This window comes from Falco naumanni, chromosome 4, assembly GCF_017639655.2.
Source record: "Falco naumanni isolate bFalNau1 chromosome 4, bFalNau1.pat, whole genome shotgun sequence".
Taxonomy (NCBI): domain Eukaryota; kingdom Metazoa; phylum Chordata; class Aves; order Falconiformes; family Falconidae; genus Falco; species Falco naumanni.
This window is the reverse complement of record NC_054057.1, coordinates 95,168,344-95,193,690: the sequence shown is the minus strand read 5'-3', so window position 1 is coordinate 95,193,690 and position 25,347 is coordinate 95,168,344. Positions and strand designations below refer to the sequence as shown.

Below are 25,347 nucleotides of genomic sequence, written 5' to 3'. Positions count from 1 at the left end.
ACATTGCCCAAATTTTTTGACTCCCATTCCTCCTTGTTATTTTATTTATTGCCATTCTTTGGAAGATTGATGCAGCTTCTGCACTGGTTATAATTCTCTGTATCAGTCTGTCTATAGTATCTCTACAATCCTAGCTCTTCATCACTGTACATTCTTTATGGATCACATTACTTTCACCACCCCTTATCTAACTACTTCATAAAAACCACCTCACACATTTATAAAGCGTGACAAGAGCATTACCATAAACTATGTTAGTCTGCTCAGTAAACACATCATAGGCTCTCCATAGGCTAATCACCTTAGTGGATAAAATCATCTGGGGATGAATTTATCTCCAGCAATCATATCAAAAGACAAACTTACAGAACAGTATTGTTCTGCTTTTCCACAAGAGTTTAAGATCCCTGCATCATTTTATCTCAACCAAATGCCTGGATTTTAAAGTTGGTGATTGCTGATCTTCTTTGTAATCAGTGGACTCATTTATGAATATTTAATAGCAATCCTTAAAAGTATGAGATTTTTGTGTATCGTATGAAACAATAAAGGATGTGTTATGAGTGTAATAAGCAAATTTGGGTCTCTTTTGAGGTTGATGGGAAAAGTAATATAGTTTCCCAATTTGGAGAGCAGGCTGAAGATAAAGGCGTTTAATAAAAGGATTAGGCAGTTTTAAGAGATCTGGAAACATCAAGGTGCTTGGGGAAAGCCTGTTGGGCAAGAGCAAGACTATGGCAGGACCAAACAGTGCTCGCATTGTTGACACAGAATAATTTCTAAATCCTTTCTTAGTAACTGCTTCTCATGCACACATCTATATTAATTTCTCAGCAGCAGCTGTGCCTAAATCACGTATTTATTATCAGCCTAATTATTCCATCTGAAAAGAGACTTATCCTATCTTTCTTTTGTTGTGTGACTTTTCTGAGACTCATTTGACTTAACACCCATTCTTTGGATGCCTTTTGCTGGCAGAATTTAGCAGAACAATATTTTGAGGCCCCAAGCACAATATTCTGTGGTTCACCCAAACGTTATTGTTAGGTTATTTTCAGGCCTAATTCCACTTTGTATTTTCACCGTGCGAGGCACTACAGATGCCAATATTGGAAATGTTCATTTCTGTTCAGCAGCAGCAGTGTTCATTTCTCTGCAGCTTTGATACCTAGGAAATTTGTTCTGGGGAAGAATTGTGCAGCTGCAAAGCAATGATCAGAATAGCATAGTAGGTCTTTTTAATCTCGAGTATATACTGCTGCCTGAAGTTTAAGTTCTAGGAGGAGCAATGCTTGAATGTAGGCATATTACATCTATTTTGCCCAAACTGTTTTTTTTTTTTTATCCCCTCTGACATATCAAATATTAAATTTTCTGAACCACCCAAGTGACTAAGGACAAGATTCTTTTAAAGATACTTTCAGATTTTATGCTCAGCCTTACTAGGCCTACATAATTTAGACCAAGAAATCCCATTTACAAGTGATATAGACCTTTAGGAGTGTCATATCTCACTGAAAGTCAATGAACTTTAGAGTCATAATGCCTATTACTTTTTGATATGGAACTTAAGTTATTTCTCAAAAAATACCATTCTTCTCCTTCTGAATTTTCAAAGTCCTGGCTCTTCATATATATCCCTTAATGGCATTCCAGAGCTGTAAATCCCACCAAAACTTCTAATTTCTAACCTCCATTTCTCAAAGTTGCTGGAAGTTGATCTCCCTTTGAAGTAAAAAAAATCTCATTACAAGACTGAAGATCCCCACTAAAAGAACATTGGATTCTTGACTGCCTCATGGGTTACATATCTGCTTTTTGTAGTTCATCAATACGAGAATGCTAATACTACCTGTTACAATTCACTTTCAATACTCCCTGTGACAAAAAAGCAATCAAACATGTAGGGTATGTGTATGGTCCTCTGCAGGCAGCTCTGCAGGATGGCTTTCACTCTGCTGGCTGTCAGAGACAGCATACACACACAATGGCTGGGATTGTCTCATAAACTCTGTCATTTTGGCATATGTGTATACTGTACATGTGCATGCAAAATCGTAATTAAAACCTACTCATAACTCTGCTTCAGTAACAGCTAGAAGCAAATTCCTCATCAGCATTCCTCTCCAGCCACTCTTGCCCTGTTGTCCTCTTGAATACTTCAGCCGACTCTGGTTTTTGCACTGCTGTTTGAGATGCAATGTGCCAGAGGCAGTAGCTGCTAGAAGACTGCCTTGTTTTTCTGGGTACCATTTTTCCTTTGATTCATCTTTAAGAGACTTTTTTTTAAAAAAAAAAATATGCATAAGAATAAGGTCCTGTGCAAATTTCTCAGGAGATCAATTTGCAAGGCTCTTTAGTAAAAATACCTATTCTCTAGTGTGTATATTGGTTTGATATGGAAATCCATAAGCCTGCCCTAGATCCACCCACATCTCATACACTGGTGTGCTTTGGGTTTTCTTTGTGAATTCAAGAGTAGAATCCATAGCATTTCTTCTTTACAAAAAATACTTATTTTTAATTTCTGTGAATAAAACAGTTCTTGAGGATCAGAGTCTGTTCTGGGTGTAAGTATAAGAATCTCTAAATCTCTCAGATAAAAAACCTCCTGTGGCTGATGGCAGAAAGCATTAGTAGGAAATTGTAAAAGACTACAAATCCATGTGCTAATTAGAGCTTTGCATATCCCTGCTTTCCCTATTATGCTGAATGGAAAATAAAACACAAATGAGAAAAAAAAAAAAAGAAAAGAGTATTCAAATGAAATATTAACGTTCTGCTGAACAAAGTATTTTAAAGATATTGTTTTCCTCTAGAAATTCTTTTGTTATTGATTTTTGTAGAAAAGTTTGATTTCCTGAAAAAGGCCTTTTCTGTTGAAACTGCTCTTAGAAAATTAGCTTATAGCATCATAAAGAACCAGAGATGCCTGTGCTGAATGCACATTGTCCCTCTCAGCGTGTGAATTCTGACTCCCAAATCTCTCAAAACTTTGGCTTAGTGTGAAATTAATTTCCAGCTGTAGCTGACCTGCTTTGGCCGTTGTTTATCTCCAGGCTCTGACCATATGTGCAATGGGTCAACAAAAAAACAAGACAATAATGTTATTGGTCTTACTCAAAACAGGGTCATATCAGTGATACAGGAACAGGGGCCTGAACTGAACGAGAATGTTGTACCATCCAGCAGGGAAGAGTCCTGTGGGCTCTTGGCTGAGCTGTGACCTCCCTGCATACTCTTTTAAGTGACCTGGACATCAGAAGAAGCTCAGTAGGAGTTTGAAATTAACCACAAAGTGCAAATCCATGGGAAGCCAAATTTCACCAGCCACACTCCTCATGGAACTACTTGTTCTGATCTTTTGTAAACAAACAGCATTTTCTTTAGAGGAGGTGCCCTGCGTCTCCAGAACCCTTTCACAGCAACAACATTTGAGAAAAAAATATCCCAGCCTGAAACTTAATGACCCACAACGGGAATCGCTTATGTTGCTGCTGTTGCAGAGTCTTCCCAAACTGAAAACAATATATGTCCCACATAACAAACAATGAAAGTACTGAATATTAATGAAAAGATATGTATATAAATTTAGGAAACAGGCCACTATAGTCTATTCTGATCCGCTGGGTAGAAAAAAATCCATATATAACCAGGGGGCTTGCAGAGCATGTGTGGTACGTTACAAATTCCCAAGGCTACTGTAACTCCACGTATAGTGAGTAGCCCATTCATCAATTTGTATCAGTTATCATCATGGGAAAGAATTAAGTGTGGCTTAATGCTAACTTTTTATACTTGCGTCCAGTGTTTGATGGTACCTTTGTGTTACTTAAAGTTCATGAGCCAAATTCCGCTGTTTTGTAACTGCATTGGAACCGATGGCTCTCTGGCAGCTGAGGTGCCATTACCACTGACCTTACAAAAATGCATAAAAACCCTAAGCCCTGTCTGCTTGCTCTGCAGCTGTTGTCACTGTGTGTGTGCAGAAATGCATCCTGTAAGCCTGATCCTTGTCCTTCTGGAGCAGATACAGAGTGTCAGTGGATTATACGTAAAACAAAAATTGGAGTGTAATTGCACTGTGGTTATGAGGAGTCTTGTATTTGTTCACTTATGAAGTGGCTTGTGGAGTAGCATGGGACTTTGGTTTTCCATCTGTTACACATTCCTGTCAGAAGCAAAAATGTTATTTTTTAAGTAACATAGTAGTGGCTTATTATTTCTTAAAGTAAAGTATAGTATTTTCCCCCGAGTACAGCGTAGTCTGTAGTTCTGGCACATTAGCTGGCATAAACATTTTGATTAAAGCTTATGAATATATTAATTACACCTGGGAAGTTTCCAAAGCTTATTCAAACTGCAAACTTCTCAAACTGCAGCCCCCAAATCTGATTTCATTTTAGTAAATGTAAAAATGGCTATTACAGGGTTGACTTTTCTTTCTCTAGGATGTTTGTATAAAGACATGAGGTGGCAAGGGTGCCAATTTTTTTACCCATTACATTCTGTGAGCACTTTTTTAAGAAAGTATTCAAGTGTCTGAAGAATTTTCTTGTTGTTAAACATTTCCTTGAAGTCTAAAGAACTTTAATACCATTCAAAGCTTTCTCTGATCTCCTAGGGTCTAGCAACATCTGCCTGTACTTAAGCATTTATCAGAATAACAGAATCATAGAACCCTAAACTCATAGAACCATTTAGATCGGAAAAGAACTTTAAGATCAAGTCCAACCATTAACCCAGGACTGCCAGGCCCACCAAAACCCCATGCCTCGAAGCACCACATATGTGCATTTTTTGACCACCTCCAGGGATGGTGACCCCACCACCTCCCCGGGAAGCCTGTAACAATGCTTGGCCAGCCTTTCCGTGAAGACGTTTTTCCTAATCTCCAACCTGAACCTCCCCTGGCACCACTTGAAGCCATTCCCTCCTGTCCTGTCGCTTGTCACCTGGGAGAAGAGACCGATACCCCCCCACTGCCCCATCGGGCATCTGCAGAGAGCGATCAGCCCCCCCAGCCCCTCCTCTCCAGGCTGACCCCCCCCAGCTCCCCCCGCCCCCCCTCAGCGCAGGGGGACGGGCGCTGCCCTCTCCTGCTGGCCACAGTATAATGGTATGTGACTCCAGACAGGATGATAATACTGGAACGTGGACTCTCTAGCTGAAGCTGTATAAATAAATAGAACTATCAAAACCAGTCATAGTCCTAATGAGCTGTGTCTGGAAATGTTGGTAAAATTGGTCCATGTGATTTCTTTTCCTCATGTTCCCGTGGTGGGTTGCTTATGGTGTAACAGAGGGCCAGAGAATTTGACCACCAAAGCCTATGAAGTTGTATGGGTATCACTATTTTTTTTCAAGTTACATGAACAAGTTCTTACAACAACCTTCAGCTGGATCAGACTGTGTGGTGCATTGACGATGAGATAGAAGCAAATGCAACAGAGGATCTGAATTCTAAAATCACTGGGCGTATGACCCCAAAAGAAAGGCATATCTTATCTATCAACTGTCTGTGCCTCCGCCAAACAGCCCGAGAAGTCTCACCTAAGCGGTGCTTTGCTCATGCATTCATGCACACATGCATTCATTATGACTGACCTGCCCTAGGAAGGTCCATTAAGTGGAACTCATTTCAAGCACAGATGGTCCTGAATAGCTTAATGTCTGCCTGGTGGCCAGAATAAGTGAATTCTTGATGGCCTTAGACTTCTGATCACATACATGCAGCCAAGGAGGAAATGAAAACATGTTTATCATTTTGATAAACAACTTCTCTCATTGCTGCAGGATGCTCCATGTAACTCAGCAGTCAAATACTATTAAATTGTCATCACTGTCACAGACAGAATGTATAAGTTTTGCTACCTGAGTCATAGTTAATGACTTCTACAATGTATAACACAAATCAGTACTGCTGTTTGCCTTTTTTATGTTTGTTTACTGGTAAGTTCAGGCTTGGCTAGAATACAGTCAAGTTATAATTTTGAAGTGCAAAATATACTTTTATTATTACCTCTCAGCTAGAGGTATAAAAAAACAGGGATGGCTAGAAGATGGCTTTTTGGCTTCTGCCAGGCATGCCCTTAGACCCTATAGGTGATGAGATATTTGAAATCACAGCCACCCAAAATAGGCACATACCTACAAAAAAATATTTCACCGTGTGGTGTGTAAGCTCAAGGTGGCTTTATAATAGAGACCAAAATGAGCATGATTTCAGTTTAGTGTCCTCCAATTAGAATTAAAGCCATTGCAGGATTAACAAACAGTTGTCCCTGTTTTACAGTAAGAATGTTTTATTATTTCTACAGTTCCATATTTTAAGCCTATGAAGAACAAAGACTTCCAGAAGGCTAGGAAATATGAGCAGGGACAGAATGCCACAGCTGGCTGCCATCTTTAGCAGCCCAGAATCCTTCCCAGCAAGCCAGTTCCTGCATGCAAAGCTGAGGGCATCCTGTGAACTGCGTGCTCAGAAAGGATTAGCTGTTCTTACTATCAAGTCCTCCTAATGTTTGGTGTAAAAAGGATATAAGTCACGTTAGGACATTTCTATTCACCTCTGAAGCTTCTTGAAAAAAAAAGAGCAGAACTATTCTTGATTTGCAAGCTCCTATTCTATTTCTAATCTTTTTCTGATTTTCTTGGGGCAGAAGTGAATTAAAAAAGCATAAACTATTTTTCTTGACAGCTGGATAAAGCAGCTACTTCATAAAATGTAACTGTCAACAAAACATTCAGAAGACACATACTTAGAGGATTTTAGGGCCCTTTCCTCACCTTTTAAGATCAATGGCAAATCCTTTATTGACTCGAGCGAGTTGGATGAGGCTGTTATTGTGGAAAAAAAGCCAGCTCAATAGACCATAAACTTAAAAAAAAAAAAAATTCTGGGTTTTGTGACAAGGATTCAAACTTTTGTAGCACTTGCAGCCTAGCAGCTCAATAATTCACATTTTTTTCAGGACTCCCAGCACTGTAACATCTCCCCAGGTCTTCCCATAATCTAGAAGAACCTCTGAGAAAGAATCACTGGCTCAGGAACAGAAGTCCTCAGATATTCATATTACAGCATTTCTTGGCACTACTCTCCCACCCACACCCACACCCTCAAAAAAAGTTGGAAATATAAAATAAAAATCACAGAGTAAAAAGGTACTTCACATATGCATCTGAAAACATTTGGGGTTTTTTTCCCAGTGGAAACTGAAGACTGATTCATGATCCTTACCCCACTCTAACTTGTTTCTTCATTCGTACAGCTGAAATAGAGATTTAAGTTGAACCTCCCCACCCAGTATACTTGTGGTATATATATTTCTGTGAATAACCTAATCCAGAGTGTGCTTTTTCAGTGAGATTTTTTCCTAGTCTCACTGTGTCCATTTGTATTTGTCTGTATTTACCTCTATCTATTCTCATTTTGTATATGGCTTTTAAAAATTCTAACCTGTATTCATGGCTGGTATAATATATAACACCAAAACACACTGCATGCAATGTTATTCGGTAGTCATTCATAGGCTAAAAATGCTTTAATGAAAAAATCTGATCTCACATAACGAATTTTCCAGGAAGACAGGGTGTGTAACATGCAGAACTTTCTCCATGTGAGATGGATTTTTTCTTCTGTGTCAACACTGGGAAGGGTCCTTTTATTCTCATTTTTATTATTATGATTATTTAGATTACAGTTATAGTCCATGCAGATAAAAGTTCCAATTAATATACTTAACTGTCTAGTGGTAAGAAAAAGTGGCGTTTTGTTGCTTTTATAGTTTCATTATGTTTTGCCACTCCTAAACAACTATACACTTTTAGTTAAATTTTTTATTGCTGCAGCAACTTGAGCTTTCACATAAAAATTGAAGGTGTTATAAAGCTTATCCACTGCAACCCATTATTTTGAATAGATAACCAAATAAGCAAGACTAGCTCATGTGGTTATTAGTACTCATACAGCAAATTAATAGAGAAAATTAAGCATTTAACTTATTCACAGCTATTTACTACATGGTACATATAGTCTGGTTAGAAACACTTATTGCTGCTTACATTATCTCTGTTGTTGAGGTTGCAATCAATAAAATCACAAATCTTTCTTCTCTTAGGGCATGACTGTAAGATGAATTAAACCAATGGGAAACTTTTCATTGCTTTCAATACGATTTGGATGGGAGAACAGGGAGTTTATTCGAAGAATTACTCCGTAGAAAAATACAAGCATTTGGGACTGAGTTGATTGTCACAATTCCTCTTGCTCCTAAGAGACACTTAAAAGCCCGTTTGTCAAATGATGGCTTTCTGAATTGTTGGGATCTCTCTTCTGTGGCACCTATTGGCTTTCAAAAAGCTTGTGTCAGCAGGCCAACTTCACCTAATAACTAATACATGAAGCACCATTTCTCTCCAGATGAGTTAAATATTTACTGCAGAGGCAGTCCTGTCTCCTGCTTGCAAACTCATCAGTGCTTAACCCCATGACCACACAACCTAAGCTCATTTACCTTAATGGATGTTTGCAGGCTTTCATCCACTGACTCACCCTGGTAGGTCAGTGGTGTGAAAATGTAATATTATAAAACATTTCCACACTTTGTGGAGTCCCTGTTCATTGGTAGTTGTTGTACCGCTTAATACTGTGGGAGCATCTTATGGAAAATCACCATATGACCTTAAAAACATATGGTCAAGGGACATCCTCCCTGCCCACCTACCCCAGTGCTTCACTACAGAAATGTCACATTTGTGGAATCACCGGGTAACAGGATTTGCTCCTGAGCAGGGAGGTGCCACCAGACTCCCAGACCTCTTCCAAAATCCCTTGTTCACAGGCAGACATGGAGCAGCACCTCCACACTGTGTATTCTCCTACCTGGCTGCAGGGTTACTATAGCATTTAAAAGCTCTCAAAATTGTTTCAAAAAGAGTGAAAGCCAAAGACAAGAATAATGCTTTTTCTGCTATACTACAAGCAATATACACTTAGCATTTCATAGTGGCCTAAAGTAACGATGTATTTCTAGAAAACCTTCTTACACATCCTGCTCTTCAGTAGGCTGTGCATGATGTTTTGTCTTAAGTTTAATCAAACCCTGCCAAATTTATGCCACAATTTCATAAAATAACCAGATATCTGTGGGGAACAGACTGGCACTATTAAATACTTGGTGATTATGAGCTAAATACAATCTGAACTGAGGATCGAGAAATTACTTGGGCAGTGCATTAGCCCACTGTGGTGTCTCATCTGCTTGCACAGCACTGCTAAGGCGCATGGCAATAATACACCTGACACTTTGTTTCCGTGTATAGCATATGCCACAAACGCCAAGTATTCATAAACACTGAGCCACCGTCTGTCTATCACTCCTTTGTCTTCTCCGCCTAATCAAACTATTGCAAATTTCATAATGAACAATTAGGGAGGTGGTGCCTGGTGATCTTGCACACAATGGGAATGTTTCCTGCCTTGAACCTGCCAATGCTGTGAGTGGGCTAGCAAAGGGAAGGGCTGTTGGACCACCCTGTAACGCAGAGAGGCTGACTGTCATTCCCTAAGAGCTGAGTACTGGCATGGAATGAAATGTTTAGAGGCAAATCTGGAAATTTCTGGATGGATTCCCTTAGTCCCATCCTTGTATGAGAGAACATCTGGGGGAAGAGGCTTCCAATATAACAAGAGCAAAATTAGCCAGCAGTTGTTGCACATTTACTGCAGTTTGTTACCTACATTTCTTCAGGCCCAGACTTTGACACAGTCGTTTTTAGGCCAAAAATTCTGCTGATGTCAGAGAAGCTTCTAATTTAAGAGGCAAGCTATAGTTACTGTAGATGGACATTTATCTACATTTTCTATTCAAACTGAAGTATAGCAGCACCTGGTTTATTCAGGAGCATGCACAAAGGGAGAAACAACATTGTAATCCCACCTGTACAGAATTGTGCAGAAGCACAGACAGGAGCATGCCTGGGTGCTTTGATTAGCCACTGCTGCTCTTCCTAATCAGAGTGTCAATATTCTCTTTTTCTTTTTTTTCTTTTTTTTCTTTTTTTTCTTTTTTCTTTTTTTTGCCAGAAGGAGGAACGTGTGAAGTTATAGCAGCACACAGATGCTGTAATAAGAATCGAATTGAGGAAAGATCACAAACAGTAAAATGCTCCTGTCTACCTGGGAAAGTGGCTGGGACTACAAGAAACAGACCTTCCTGTGTTGATGGCAAGTAGATCCTCCTGTATATATGTCTCTGTTTGTGTACCATCCAGTAAATAGTTCTAAGTCTATAGATTATGCATAGGAACTGTGTTGTGTTCTCTGTTTAACAAAACAGAAAAGCCTCGAAGCATAGGCACGCAGTTACACCACCTTGTCTGTTACTCTACTGAGTGGTTCTGTGTGCCGGGGTCACGTTAAGATTTATTCAAAAACTGAGAGTATAGCATTCAGTACGGGCACTTAGAGAAGCATACCAGATTCTGTGGCAGGATCAAGCCCATAATCAATCACTGGACAAAATTACCTGTTGCATCACTTCACAGTCCCCACCCCCCTCCAGTGCCACATTAGTTTTGATTCAGAAATATTTCAAAGGACAACAGCCATTCATTTTGATTTAATTATCCATTTGAAAAGTCAGTGGTAAAACAAATAAATAAATGAATCCTGTGGTCTCATCCTGTAATAAACATTACTGAAAGCCAGGAAAAAACCTTTATCTTTTGAAATCACTCGTCCCATTTCTTGTCATGGGGATTTTTTTTGCTGAAGGAAAAACACCATGTTATTTGTGCCTGGGTTTCATATCAGGTCTGGCTCCACAGGGTGTGTTGTTCTCCAGGGCTCCCCCACCACCACTGCAAAGTGAAACCGTGCAGCAAACAGGAAGATAGCTGCGGCTAGCAAGTGCTTAGCAAAATGTAAATAGCATAAGAAGACGGGGAGTATGTGGTACTAATCCCATCAGTTACCCTTCCCAAACAAGCCACTCTGTGTGTTACAGAATCCCTCTGTGCAGCAGCTTTGTGAACATAGCAACTTGTCAAAATTCCTTGCTATTCTTTATAACAATTGTCCGGCGCCACTGTTTATACCACCCCACAGCCCAAACGTGGTTCCAAGAGACAGGGATCATTTTGGCTAGAGTCAAGGTAGGCTCTGCCTTGGGCTCTCCTCGTCCTTCCCCGGGCTGTACTTCCAGGGGTGGCGGTGTAACTGCAGGGTTTGGAAGAATCCGGTGTTTTGTCTTTGGGTCTGTCATTTGGCATTCAGCTTCCCCCCAGGTGAGTGAGAAGGGAGAGCTGTGCAAGCAAACATGGGGAAAAAATGTTTTCTTCTGGGTACCTTTGCTTGATCACCTGCTGCAAAGGTAGTAGCAAGGGAGCAGGAGCTGGGCCAGTTGTAGCCCAGAGTTAGACAGGAGTGTCGGTGGGTGTTGTGGACTGGAGGATCATGTAGGCAAAGCTCTGAGGCTTACAAGTTCAACATCAAAAAGATGAGAGATCAGGGATACCTTGGAGGGATGAGAACCCCATGTTTTCTCAGCAAGTGTTTGTGGTTTGTACATATCTGGTTTCTGTATTAAAGATAGAAAATGTTTTATTTCAAAAATGCTTTCAAATTTTAAAATTATGAGGCAGTATTTCATAGCTTGTTATACTGGGAGTGCATTCCACCTTCTGAACTCACGACTAAAAACATGCTACGAATGCACCTGTGAATGATTACACTTTAATCCACATTCTGTCATTCTGCTGTTGCTTAATTACCCTGATGAAAAGAAGCTTTTCTTTTTCTGTTAGACACACTCATAAAACCATAAGTGAGACCTACAGTGGTCTTAACCAAAGTTAGCTGTACAAGCCTTGAAAAACTTCATGTTCTTTAGCAGGTCATGAAAAACAGAGGCCCTGGATAGAGCAGAAAGACACCATTAATTCAAATCTCATAATTCTGTTCAGAGAAGAGGAGCTCAAAGAATGCTGTGTTAAGAAAAAAAGTTGGGTGCAGGTGTGGACTGGAGCCTAATTGCTCTGTCAGGATTACAATAAAAAGAAATGTTATTGTCTGGAATTTTGAAAGGAGTAAGGATAAAACAATGGATAATATAAAAGCGCAAAGCCAGTCCCATTGAAGTCACTGGTAAGACTCACAGTGACTTCAAAGCCAAAAAAAGTGAACTACAAAGGAATGTCTTCCCCTTTCAAGTCTAGTTGTTGTAGTCAGCCTTTTGTAGATGGCTGGTGAATGGTTCAAAAGCCCGATATGCTGGTTGTAAAAATTAATAGAAGGGACATTTTCTTTGGCCTTTGTTTTATCCTGGACTTTGTATTGTGACTTTTGACATACTGACCTGTTTTGAGTCAAAACTTTGACCTATTTAGTAGTTCTGTTCTTGCTAAGGCAAACTCCCAAAACTTCCCATGAGAGTCCCATTGACGTCAGTACTTTAACTCATACAAAGATTTGGGATTTGCTGTTTCTTTTTTTATGTGAGGACATTTCAAAAGGTCATCTGTAACTTTTTTTCTTCTTTACCTACCATGTTGAAAAGACTGAGACCATTAAATCTCACACGGGGTTTCACACTGTATGCAATTCCAAGCCATGGTCTGTTCCTAAGAAAGCTTGCTCAGGTTCATTAATTAAATATGCATGGGTGTTCAGGACAGCAGTATGCTCTCACCCAAACAAACTGATCACCTTTGAGAGGTGACAAGGATCCTATGTCAGCAATTTGACTCCCATCTGTGGTTGATTATTGCCTCAAGCCATCTCCACCCAATGGCTATGTAGTAGTGTGTATAAAACAAGTTGAACCTCAGTTTTGCCCTGTTTATACTGTTGGCCAAACTATGACTTAATGGGATCAGAGTGAAGCTTTTGGTGTTTCTCAGTCCAGATTCATCAGAAAACACCTCATCCAAGCTGATGCTTTGACAGTTTGAGTTCATGTTGCATGCATTGCCTTCCACTCCTACCAGCCATTGCTCCGGACACAACTGGGCTGCATGGGTGGGAATTGCGTGCAGAGCCAGCTTTGTTTCCTGTTTAAGAGAATAAATTCATATGTAGGAGTCAGCTTCAACTTTTAAATAATTATCAGGGGTGACAAATGGTCCTTTTGCCCTTTTATTGCAAGACCTCATCATGGGTAGCGCACAGTCGTGGTACGTGGGGCTCGTGTGTCCACCCTCCGCCTCAGTGAGCAGAAGTTCAGGCCGAGTGTGTGCGGTTTGTACCCCGAAGGGTGGGAGGTGGCTGTGTGTTCCCGAGCATCACTTCCTGCCAGCTTCAGCAAACTTTGTCTTTGGGGCCTCATCTTAAAAAAAGAAGTGAGGCCAGGCTGTGGCAGCCTCAGAAGTTATAAATTATTCCTTGCGGCTCATTCGGTAGACACTGTCCTAAAACCTGCCTCAATCATCAATGAATTATGTAGTAGCAACAGTGCGAGCAAAACAAAAGCCAAATCTTGTCATGAAACAGAGATGCCAGTTTCTGTTTCTTTGCCTCTACTGCTGCACATTTACTTTCATGATTCCCTTCACTACTTCAAGGTCTTTTTTTTTTTTTTTTTTTTTTTTTTTGAAGGATGATTTTGAATGCTCCCTTCCCTCGCTATAATTTATCTTGCATGCCACTTGGCAGTAGCACATACCATGGGCATCAGTCTATTCAGCTCTCTTTCATGGCTGTTATTATTTTCTCCATTTGCACAAATACCTCTTCAGAGCAAGCCCCAAATGGATTATTTACTTCATTTGTATTAGAGCAGGTTGAAAGTGTCCCTTTTTCTCGGGAAAGCAGTGTCGAGCATGTCCAGAGAGCTGCCAGCCCTCTGCCTCCTGAGTACAGGGGACCTGTGCAGCTGGGAGTGTTACCAACCCACTCTGCAGCGATGCCGCGTTGCTGTTGGACACAGTGTGTGCATTGGCTGTCTGAAGGTACCAGAGCAACTCCTGATCTGTCCTGCTGCCCGCACACTTCAGAGGTCCTGGGGCCAGCAAAGGGCTTGAATGTGCGGCTCAGACTAGCTGCAGACCCCTCTAGCTTCACATTTTGATGGACCTGCTCTCTCTCATTTTCCTGTTAGTTTTTGTGTGACACGCATACATGCAGGCTATTTCTGCAGGGGTTTCTGACCCATGTGTCTGAATTCGCACCTTCCCTCTCTGCTACGCTTACCAACAGCTTGTCTTCCTTGTTTCAGAAGCCCATGAATTTTCCTCCTCCTGCAATAGGTTCTGTGGGTTTATGAGGGCACTCAGGTGGGATTTGGCCTCTTGCTTGCTGTCTCGTGGCTAGTACGATTTCTCCTGTGGGTTGAAGTTTTATTCCTCTGTCTTTATTAACCAATTTCTGCTTTTGGTACTGTGATTATCTAAGAGAAATGTTCCCAGTAATGCACTCTGCTTCTTCATAGCAATGCCTCTTGCATCTTCCTGGCAAGGTCAGTGGGCACGTGACGATTGTCCTTTCAGGTGTCAACCCCACATCCTTTAGAAAAATCTGTTCACCTCTGAGAATAAAGATCAGTCAGTGGCTTCAAAATTTCAGTGTTATTTTCATAACTTAATTTTCTGTTATTTTACATAAAACTAAAAGAATCCAGAAAAACAGAAAAAGGAAAATGCTCATGTATTTCTCTTTTTTTTTAGTAGATATTTGTCTTTTTTAGAATTTTTCACCATTCTCAGTACATCTTTTACATTAAGTGGGACCAAGATTTCTCCTATTGCATATGCGTAATGTGGAGGTGTTCTTCATCTTCTTCATCAAAGCTTTCTTTTCCTACCCCATCTTCCTTCTCAGTGTGGAATGCACTTAGCATAGAGAAACAGTGATGAAAAAAATTGTTTTTTAAATACCTTTAACATTTCTATTTGAACCTTTTCTAGATGTACGCAGCACATTCTCAAAATATTTAAGTAATATTGAGGGATTCACATTCATACTGCCTCCTGAAAAGCCATTTTGCTTTTTCTTTCTTACATCCCAAGATATTTTCTTCAAGTAAATGGCTGCAGACTGCTCCAAGTTCGGTGGTTCTACCAGATCTTGGCATTGTATGGGGTTTCATAACTTCGAAATAACTTTATTGTGACAGTGTCAAATGTAAAGGTTATACCAACACTGTCATATGTGGGTCAGGAACGTAAGTCCACCTCCCATTCTTCACTGGCCTAATCTTTATGAAAGATTGATGTCACCTTTCTGAATAAGCTAAGATTTTCTACAGCATGAGTAAAGTTGGGTGTGTGAGCGAGAGAGCAGCAATGAGCAAGTGGCAGCAGTGAATGGGTTAATACACTTGTGTTCGGGTTGGGTTTTTTTGTTGTTCTTCATGACTTGTCTACACATGACTTGCAGTTTTGCAGTTTTCTTTGGTTGCTTCCATTAGCAAAGCAGTGTTATGGCCACTTCATTTATTTTTTCTGTGTTTTACTTTGTTGTTTTGGGATTTTTTTAAGCAACTCATTTTAGTACTCAGTACAAACAACATGAATATTTGATTGGCCTTGAGAGTTTCCATCTAGCTGAAAGCACGTGAAAATTCTCCTATTTGGAAGTTTCCCATTCCCTGTAATGGTACACACTTTTACTTTCCATTGCGCTTCGCTGTGGCTGCTCATGTTCCTTCCAAGATATCAGTAAACAGGACTGGTCACAAATAGCCAGTGTGAAGGAGGTGGGAACAGAGGCCAAGTGAACCCGTGGGGTTACTGAGTACATATGAACAGAAAAGCTCTGATAATATTCTCTCAGTTCTAGCACTTCACATGATTGCTATAAAAATGTAATAGGAATACAAGATATTTGTAATTTTAATACTGTCACTTTTATGCTGTGAATAATGTGCTTTGTACCATATCATTTACAGTGGTATTGAACCATTCTGTACAGTCAGCAGGTGGTTATGTCCGTGTGTTCTTTGAGGCCGTTGAATAATACATAATTTGTTCATCTATACTGAAGTTTACTGTGTTAGAGCCAGTGATGCTCTCAGACACATCTTTTTAATGCTTGAATTTTTCTGTTCCCTTTTCTTCTTTCTTAAACTCTTTAAGAGGCAACCTCAATATTTCTTGCAAAATTATCTGTGAAATTTTTTGGAGCACAGGGTATGGAATAACAGAAAAGCACCTCCGCTGGCTTTTGAAATCAGCCACAAAGGGACTTCCACGCAGGTTATGCATGTTGCCAGTGCTTTTAGGAAACAAGGCACTTTAAACACTGGTCAAAACCAATGAGGAAAAAGGAAGGTGCTACGAAAATGCTGCGCAGTATCTCTTCCTCTAAAGTATTCTTGTAAGAAAGGTCTCTGCAGATATCTGAGATGATCCAATTCCATGTTGTCTGCTACACAGGATTTGAAGCATTAGCTCTCAGGCAGCAGGACTAGTGTTTTAACTCTCCATGGTCTGCTGGTGTCCTATTTTATACCAGTCATGCATCAGGGGAAAGGGAAATCACTCACTGATACAGAACAATAAAATAAAATTACTCCAGTATTTCCCTCTCTCCCAGACTGGCTTTGGATCACATCAAGTTTCAAATCATTCCGTAATATACAAAATATTAACGTGCATGTACATACTTCAGATTTCTGTTAGTCTGAGGATTATCCATCACTAGCCACCCTGTGGCCCTGTGAATTTACATCAGACTTCATCAGGAAAGCATTAACAAACTAAACACAAGTCTTAATGACCATTGGGAGCATTGTCACTTTTAGTGCCTCTCTGGGCCAGCACCCCACAACCCTGCAGTCCTGCCAGTGGACGGTGGGTACCAAACATCCTTGTTATTCCATGTTCAGTAGTGGGAGCAGAGAGAAGACAGCTTTCATCAGCACACGTTCTCTTTGCTGACGTTGCCCTCCTTTCTCTCACCATGGACCTGCAAATGAAAAGGCCATACCTGGTATGTCACCAGCTATGACATGGACACGAGCTAATTTATTTTATTTTTTAAATTATGGATAAGATGCCTACTATAGAGTGATCATTCATGATTCAAGAGCGCTGTGTTCCTGTAGTGCAGAGGTGTAGCACATCACTTGGTGGGATCCTGAGCTGGTGCTCAGCCCATGCATCCTCCCCCAGCACCCATGCATCCTCCCCCAGCACCCGTGCATCCTCCCCCAGCACCTGTGCATCCTCCCACAGCACCCGTGCATCCTCTTACACTCATGCTACCCAAAGCGCACCAGCTAAGAGATGGGCAGGGGAACTACAGGCACTTTCTGGCTCTCCCTGGAGTAAGCGCAGGATCTGAGCCCTGTAGAGTCACATGGAAGACTCCTATTGACTTTGGGTCAGGTCCTTAGTAAATACTTTGTTAGATATAATCCTGTATCTATCAGCACTTACATCAAGTGAAAACGTTTCACAGTCACAAAGCCAATAGTTTTCTATTTATCTAATGTGTACTTTAGGTGGTATCACCAGAAAGCTTTTTTTTTTTCCCCCACTCTGTGAAAATACTTTCAATCAATTCTTATTTCTGGAAAAAAAGGGGGGGGGAAATGCTTTTTGAAATCCAAGGAGTCAGCTTCTCATCTTCTAGCTGTGCTTCGGCCTAGATAAGAAGAGGCTCAGGGTCCCATATTATTAATGCACTGTCTATATGAATAACGAGCAGGCTTGGTGAATTATTCCACACTCCTGGGAAAATCTATAGCCCTGTCCTTCTGCAGCACCACTGGAACTGAGCAGGAGACTCGTATTTTTTTGATTTGGTGAATTCAGATGACTTCATTTGTAAGGAAGAAAAAAAATAATGTGTCTGTTCCCCACTGACACCCATTTAGTAAGCTCAAAAAAAAATTGCAGCGTATCACATGCACTATTAAAAAAGTTGCTGGGGGGGAGAAGCCTAACTGTGTACTGGAATATTTTAAGACTTTGCTTTTGTCCAGACATGTCTCCTTGAAACGCCCTTGCAGCCACCCTGAAATTGCAGCCAGGTCCTGAGAGGTGCTGACTTCAGGGGGAGCGAAAGCGAAACTGGCAGTGAAGGCGCAGAGTAATTAGTTCATTTACCAAGGCACAGCAGCTCTCATTACCAGTTTGCTTTCTCATCTGCAGGGCAGAGGCTGAACGGAACAGAGCGGAGGTATGTGCCTGACCCCGCTGATGGTAGGTGAGCTTTTATGTCAGAGCACAGCATCACCTCCTGAACCCAGACCATCAGCGAGCAACCTGGGGAGAGCAGGGAGGCCATGCTTCTCCCTGAACAATTATATGTAGAAATATATATGTGTGTGTATACATAAATATATCTGTGTATCTGTGCACGTGTTGTAGAGTCATCCTACCGTGGCTGGTGTATCAAAGCACCCATTGTGGTTTAGGCACGTTTGTATGTTCCCAGCGATAAAGGTGCACAGGGGGCGGATATTCAAGGGTCAGATGTGCAGCCAGCCTGAGCCGAAGCCCACAGCAGAGTTAGGCCCTTCCCAGTCTCCCAGCGAGGGCTGCACTGTTTGTGCTGCATGCAAACCTCCACCAGGCATTAGGGAGCAGTAGACAGATGATCATGTCTTCCTGGTGTGAAGATGGTGCAGCTAATGAGATCGTCTGACTGTGGGTTTATGTGAGTACATCTTCATCTGGGCTATAATTTATCTCCCTACCTATGTCTTATATTTCTTTCTTTTCCAATTGACATTGCAGTTTCCTGCGTAGCAAAGCAACCTCCCTTTTTAATATCAAGCCCATAGAACAGCTGACTAATCCACCCCTGATGAAGTGCAGAGAGCTCACTTAAATCCCAATTTCCGCAAGAAAAACATTTTCTGCTTAAGAGGGGGGGAAAGCCATAAGTCACGGCACTATCTACATCTGTGTGAGGGGTGGTCATTTTTCCAGGCTCCAGCTGACAGGTTTCAGTGCCGACACCGAGGGAGCGGAGCCCTCGTGGCCAACCAAGGTGCACAAGCAGCAGCCTTATGGTGAAATTAGAGAACGGCACGGCCACGTAGCAGTGTGAAGACACACAGGAACATATAATTACTTCACCTCCATACAGAGGAAAGTAACCTTTATCTAAAATACTTGCAATAAGCCTGCTAGAGGCTAAATGGAAAAACAGTAGGAGCCTTCTTCTCTTATAGGTAGCATTAAGTGTTAATCACAGCACTGGAAAGAGCCTGGTAAGGGGTTTTGGAGGCAGGGAGCGCAGGCAGGGAGGGCAGCCGGTCACGTTGGTGTGCCAGGCACTGCAGGGAAAAAGAAACACAAACTGGTTGGGAAAAGATAGCTTAGAGAAAATTCCCTTGCGGGAGTGAAGCCACAGGCAGGACCCATGCAGGTGAGCCCTGTGAGTTCAGGTAGCTTGGGCATGCTGCCTGGCAAGCATGGAGAACAACCAAGAGAAAGAGTTCTTGCAGCTTTTACATGCACAGATCTACCTCAGTTAGCCCAGAAGAGGGACAGCAGCCCCCTGCAACCTATCTGCAGATCTACAGTTGGTAGATGTACCACCAAAAAAGCTTCAGTGATGCTAAGAGAGGCTCCTCTTGCAACAAGCCAGCATCCAGCAATGCTGAGAGAGAGCTTTCCATATGTCAGGAACTAGATGGAAAAAACCTGTCCAGGAAGAGGTCACAAAGCTGGGGTGAGCAGCGCTGTGTCAGAGCCAAAAATCTTTGCTTGGCGGGTAACACAGAGGTTGCTCAAAAGAGTAAGAGCTGGATATATTGGAGGGACTTGTGTGTGAAGCACCTGATATATTCGTATCCATCACAGCCACCGCAAGGTGTGGAGTCTGGTCTGCATCTGCCCGGCGTGGCTGCAGCAAGGCACTGCTACCTTTCACTGCATCTGTGTGCAGGGATATTGCCAGCTGATACAGAATGTGTTGTGTCTCAGGAGTAAAAGGTTTAAACCTTCACACCATGCCTTTAAACAAACACTGGGTTTATCTGTGCCTTGGGCGACAAAGCACATGTGTGCAGTCCTAGTACAACATTCAGAATGCTCTCGGAAAGAGGTTTGACCCCCAGAGACAGATTTTCAGCTGGTGTAAACTGGCTCTCGAAATCCAGGGAGACCTGCTAGTTTGTGCCAAATGAGGACATGGTTTGTTGAGTTTAGGAAAATGAACAGAATGGTGACTGGCTATTAATCCTTGCTCACAGCCTTCAGGGAATATATGGGACCAGTGTTCAGCTAATCGGTGGCCAAGAGGAGCTTAGAGAGATGCTAAGGTGGGGTTAGCATCTGTGCTGTATCCCTTGCAGTAATTCAGATGATAATCTATCTCTGCCAGGAAAGACCATATTTTTAAATAGCTAATTCTGTATAAACCCATGTCATATATCTTCTCTGCAATGGATACGGTGCATTCAGTGCAGCAGGGCTGTGAAATGCTGCTTGTCTACAGGTGTCTCTAATACAGTACAGAAAATACGTGATCAGAGTATTGCAGAGTATTAAGTCTTTTTCTGCTTTTGTTTCAAAGCTACCTTCTATCTATAAATATGGAGCTAGTTCACAGGGCTTGAATGTGGTTTGTAGGATTAGGATTTGAACACAAAAGAAGTGAATGATTAAGTAAAAATGGAAAATGCTGCTACATAGTGTGGTCTCTTTAAATTAAAAGATGAGAACCTGAAGTTCTTACACACTGGAATTTTAAAGAGACAATGACCAAATCTTTGTAAGAAGAATACACACTGTTAATCCTTCCGCTGTTGCAATGAGTTCAAACACAAGTCACTAATTTAGACCTGGGATTGTCCATTGTGTTGAACTATATGAGTTAATCTGGCAACTGCAACTAGAGGTGGGCAAGTCAATAAGTGCTTAATTGATTTCCAAGAATTGATTATCCATAAAATTGTTCACAGGCACATGTCCAGTTTCTCTCAGAATACAACCAGGTAGCTGTGGGACACAAACCCTTCAGCTCATAATCTGGTTTGGGTGATTTTCATGCATTAACATTGTAGAATTGCCTTACATTTAGGAATCAAGCAAGTACATTGCAAACGAGGGATTTATTTCCGATCTTGGACTTTGCTGAGGGAGTGTGCTATTCAGCACATAAATGGCCTGCAGATTCTGGAACAGGTCTGCATACGTAGGTGTCAGAAAACAGTTTACTAATACAATATCTCAAAGAAAGCATTATTTCTCTTTGGGAGTTGTTTCCATAGACCATTCAGTCTACTACAATAACTGCTCAAGGTTAAGCAAGCACAAGTGCTGATGTAGTATGGCAAAATTCAATAATATTTAAAAAGTGCTGCCTCTCCCTTTTGAAACTATCATGCAAAAGACAGCAGTGCGGAAGGGAGCTGTGCTTTACAATTTAAGCATTCTGCCCTGTGTCGTTAGTACATAAAACCTATTCTGCAGGCAGATGGATTGCTTTTAATATGTGGTTTTGTGTAATCATTTCCTTTTGATTACAATTCCTAGGCAGCAAGCATACAGCAGAGTTTTCAAGATGCATGTGCATGGTCAGTACATATTTTTTTTTTTATCTTCCTAATGTTCCCAGAACTCACAAACAGCAAGGTGAAACATCAGCACAAACCATCACTCAGGAATAAAATTGAGAAGCAAATGACACTGTCCTAACTGAGGGCAATGGCAAATCTCCCATTAACTCAAATGAGAGTAGAAAACATATCTCTGTATTGGTTTATTATTACAAAATGCTCTCTTTTTTTTCAGACCCCTCCATGATATACCATCAAATGCACTTGTATGTAATATAGTTATGCAAATATCAAATGAACTCTAATTCCTTTGAAAAATTCCTTTCCCCCTCTTGAAAATGGCTAACTGGATTAACACATTTTAAAACTAAAGCACCTGTAGTCCCTGGTAAATTAAAAAAAACAAAGTCCATTAGTGTAATGAACACTCGTATTACATTAGTGAGATCATTATCCAGGGACACAGATACCCACTGCACTGAGTAGGATGAGGGAAAAGAGGATGACCACTGCTTTGAACCACAGAGCACAGGAACGAAGCAGTGAAGGAGAAAATACGTATAGTTTCTGACAAGTTGTGTTTCCTCTGGGATTCAGCTTAGCAAGCAGCAAAGGCCTGGCCTCATTATTTCACTGGTGCTATTCATTCCTCCTGTTTGTCTGTGTATTGTGATGAATTTGGTTCATCCAAATGTCAGGCAGGGAATCGGGCGAGGGATTCATGGCAGAGCTGGAGAAACATTATATGTCTCTCTAGCACAGGGACAGGTCCTTTCCTGGGATGGATGTGCAGGTCTGGCCACTCAGCCTCAAAAGAGGAAGTTAATTAACTCGTGGGCCCAAGTGTGGAGAAAGGCTTTGGCTGCTCAGGAGAACAGGCAGCCTCTGTTGAGAGAGAAGAATTGTAGGGCAGCAAAGGAAAGCACGAAGGAGTATGAATCTGCTGTCAGATTAGTGCGTGGGCACCAGGGATGGAGAAAGGCTAAGAAAACAGTGGAGGGTTTAATAAACCCCCCATTATTAGATGTAGGTTGGAAATTAGAACAGTCCTAACTCTTGGAGGAGATTGGCAAGGGCTCACCAGTAGGGATGTCAGCTAGCTCTGAAGACTCCCAGTGACTTCTGCCATACCCACAAAAGGCAAAGAAATCAGTATTATTTGATAAAATACCACCACAGCATACTGAGGAGCAATGGATGGACCACAGACTCGTATAGGTGAAGAAGAGGAGCTGTAGAGCAGACTCATGAGAATTCATTGGTGTGTTAGAGACACAGCAAACTGTATATATGCTTGTACTGGGGGACACGGGGGGGTGTGGGGGCAGTGCCTCTGGTATCACAGGTTTCCCAAAGGAAAAGCTGGGCACAGCAGCAGCCGCAGCCGGGGAGAGGAGCCAGCCCATGTGGGAGCGACAGCCCAGCAGAGGGAGTATTGCAGAATCCATTTCTACTACTCCTCTGGAACATTGCTTGTAAATTTTGTGTGGTCATTGCAAAAAAACAGCATTTGCAAACAGAAATTAAGTAAATTATAGCCTTGATACCTGTCTTACATTCTTCAAATGACCCCTGGTGCCCACAAGTGAGGATTCTAGCAAAACCTATCAGTTTGAGTTTGCAGATTTCCCAGCTGAGTTTGCTCATTAACACACATCAGGCTGGAAACCATGATCAGAAATGATCTGTGATTACAATGGACGTGGTCTAAATGTATTGTATGTAGTCAGGTTTGGTAAATAAAATGAATGGGGGAGATTTTGAAATGCATAAAATTCAAATGTAATTGCGTACCACCCAGATCCGTTTAACTGTTTACTGGCACTGAAAGGTGATACAATTTCCCTATGAAAGGAATAAATTGACAAATCAGGTTAGAGGCTTATGTTCTGAATGTAGCAACCCTTAGGCAAAGACCTTTAGTGAAAACTCCTGGAAGTGCGCAATGTATTGAATTAGTATATTCCTGAAATAATCAGGAACACACATTTGTAACAAGGCTTGGGGTTAGACCCTTTCAATGTGAACCACTTTCATTTTAAACTCATTATTTATGGTAAGCATAGCCACACTTTTCATGCATTTTGCATATTCAATTTTCAAGCCAAGATATCGGAGCTGCATTAGCTTCAGTGCTCCCAGCAGGTAATCAGCCTCCTGCAATATCAAACCTTATGTCACCAACAGTAATAGGCTGAAATAGTAGGAGCCTCATAAGGACTGTGCCTGCCCAGTTCCTATTAAAATTAATGGGCACTGGGCATCCATTCCCTCTAGGCAGCTTTGAAAATATCAGCCAAAATGTAGTTGTAAGTATTAACCTTTAGGAAGTTAGTGTTGGCAGCCTCCCACCGCTCTGTGCTCATTTCCAAAATGAGGAGCTCTGATGAGGCAGGAGCCCTGCCGGAGAGCCTCCAGCCCAGGGAGGTGAGACCACATCCTTAGGGGCTGCTGGTCCACAGCTGCTGGTGGGGAGCAGCTGTGGGCGATTTGCACCTTCAGGCTGTTCTGGCTGAGCAGATCCCAGGGAGTCAGGAGGCAAATGGTGAGGTTGCTCTGCCACTTCTGCCAGGAGCTGCCTGAACTGAGCATATCGGAGTTTGTTCCTGGTCTTCAGAGGCGAGGGAGCCGGTTCTATAAAGGTCAGTACAGGTGGCGTGTAAAGGTGACCCTGACTCTGATGTAATACGGAAATCTGGAGCAGAAATGCCAAAAATACTGCTAAACATATTTGGTATAGAAAAAAACCTGTCTGTGAATGCTTTTATATGTTAAACCCTGTAAGGAACTTCTGCCCTACTGATTTGACCTTCTTTAATTAGGATTTTTTCCCTTTCCTGTCTATTTTTGTAAAGAAAAATAGTCTGGCATTTGAAAAGGAAAAGGGTATTAGAATCATTTATTATTGGATTACTATTAAACCAATAGAAATAACAATAGAAATTCATGTTTTTAAGCAACCTCCAGGTTTGAGGTCTAATCCATACGGATGATGACCTGTGAGGATGTAGCGTTACAGGAATAAATTGGCTGTGGTTTAGACTGAAGGATTTCAACTCAGCTAATAAATTCTCAGTAGTGCATGCCTGAACTTTTACCACAGTAGCTGGAGAACAAACTGCCCCCTTTTAAATTTTTTTTCACCAAATAGTTCTAAAATAACCAAAATGTAATCAACATACTCAGCTAGCAGATTGTTCATAGACACAAAATACATTCCTAAATCAAATAAATCGCTAACTGTGAAGCATTTGGTAGGCTCTATTTTACATAGTATGAGATAAGTAACAAATATAATGCACTGGTCTCTATTGCTGACTGCTATTAAAAATGCAAAGCAATACATGTGCTCTTTCAATTTCAACTGGGCATCATTAGTAGAAATCCTGTAAGGACCACCTGGATCTTAATGACCTGTTACACTGTGTCTTCCCCACCATTGTGGCAGCTCTTTTTGTTGGATACCTGTACCATTTTAGGTACATATTGCTGTGTTTTGCTGCATTTTTAGTCTGGTGTTCTTGCTTTTTTTACTCCCCCTTCCTAAAAAAGACCGTCTAATAGTCATGGACCTGGAGGAAATGTTTAGCCAGGAATATTAGCAGTGCTGATGGATCTCAGAAGCAAAAGGGCCAGCCAGAGCCCTTCCTGGCTCTGCTGAGTCCACAGGTTTTGAGCAGAATTATGGGCAAGGCTTACTGCAGTATCCCTGTGCTCAGGGTATGGGTTGTGTGCTTGTTCTGCTAGCATTTCCTGAAACATTAGGTCTTGCTGAATGTAGCTTTCCACAGAATACAAATCAGCTATGTTAGTGTGGTGTCCTGCTTGTACAACATATTTTGGTTTTGTCTGCCCTTGTATTTGCTTAGTTCATGGCATACTATGATAT

The 25,347-nt window shown here is 41.4% G+C and overlaps 1 protein-coding gene across 1 annotated transcript in view; it reads left to right on the top strand.

The window, feature by feature from the left end:
* TAFA1 (TAFA chemokine like family member 1) overlaps nucleotides 1-25,347 on the top strand; it is a 231,635-nt gene that overhangs the window by 175,057 nt on the left and 31,231 nt on the right. The window contains exon 3 of the mRNA XM_040593672.1: nucleotides 10,088-10,228. Coding sequence (XP_040449606.1) covers nucleotides 10,088-10,228 — 141 coding nt within the window. The remainder of the gene's footprint in view (nucleotides 1-10,087; nucleotides 10,229-25,347) is intronic.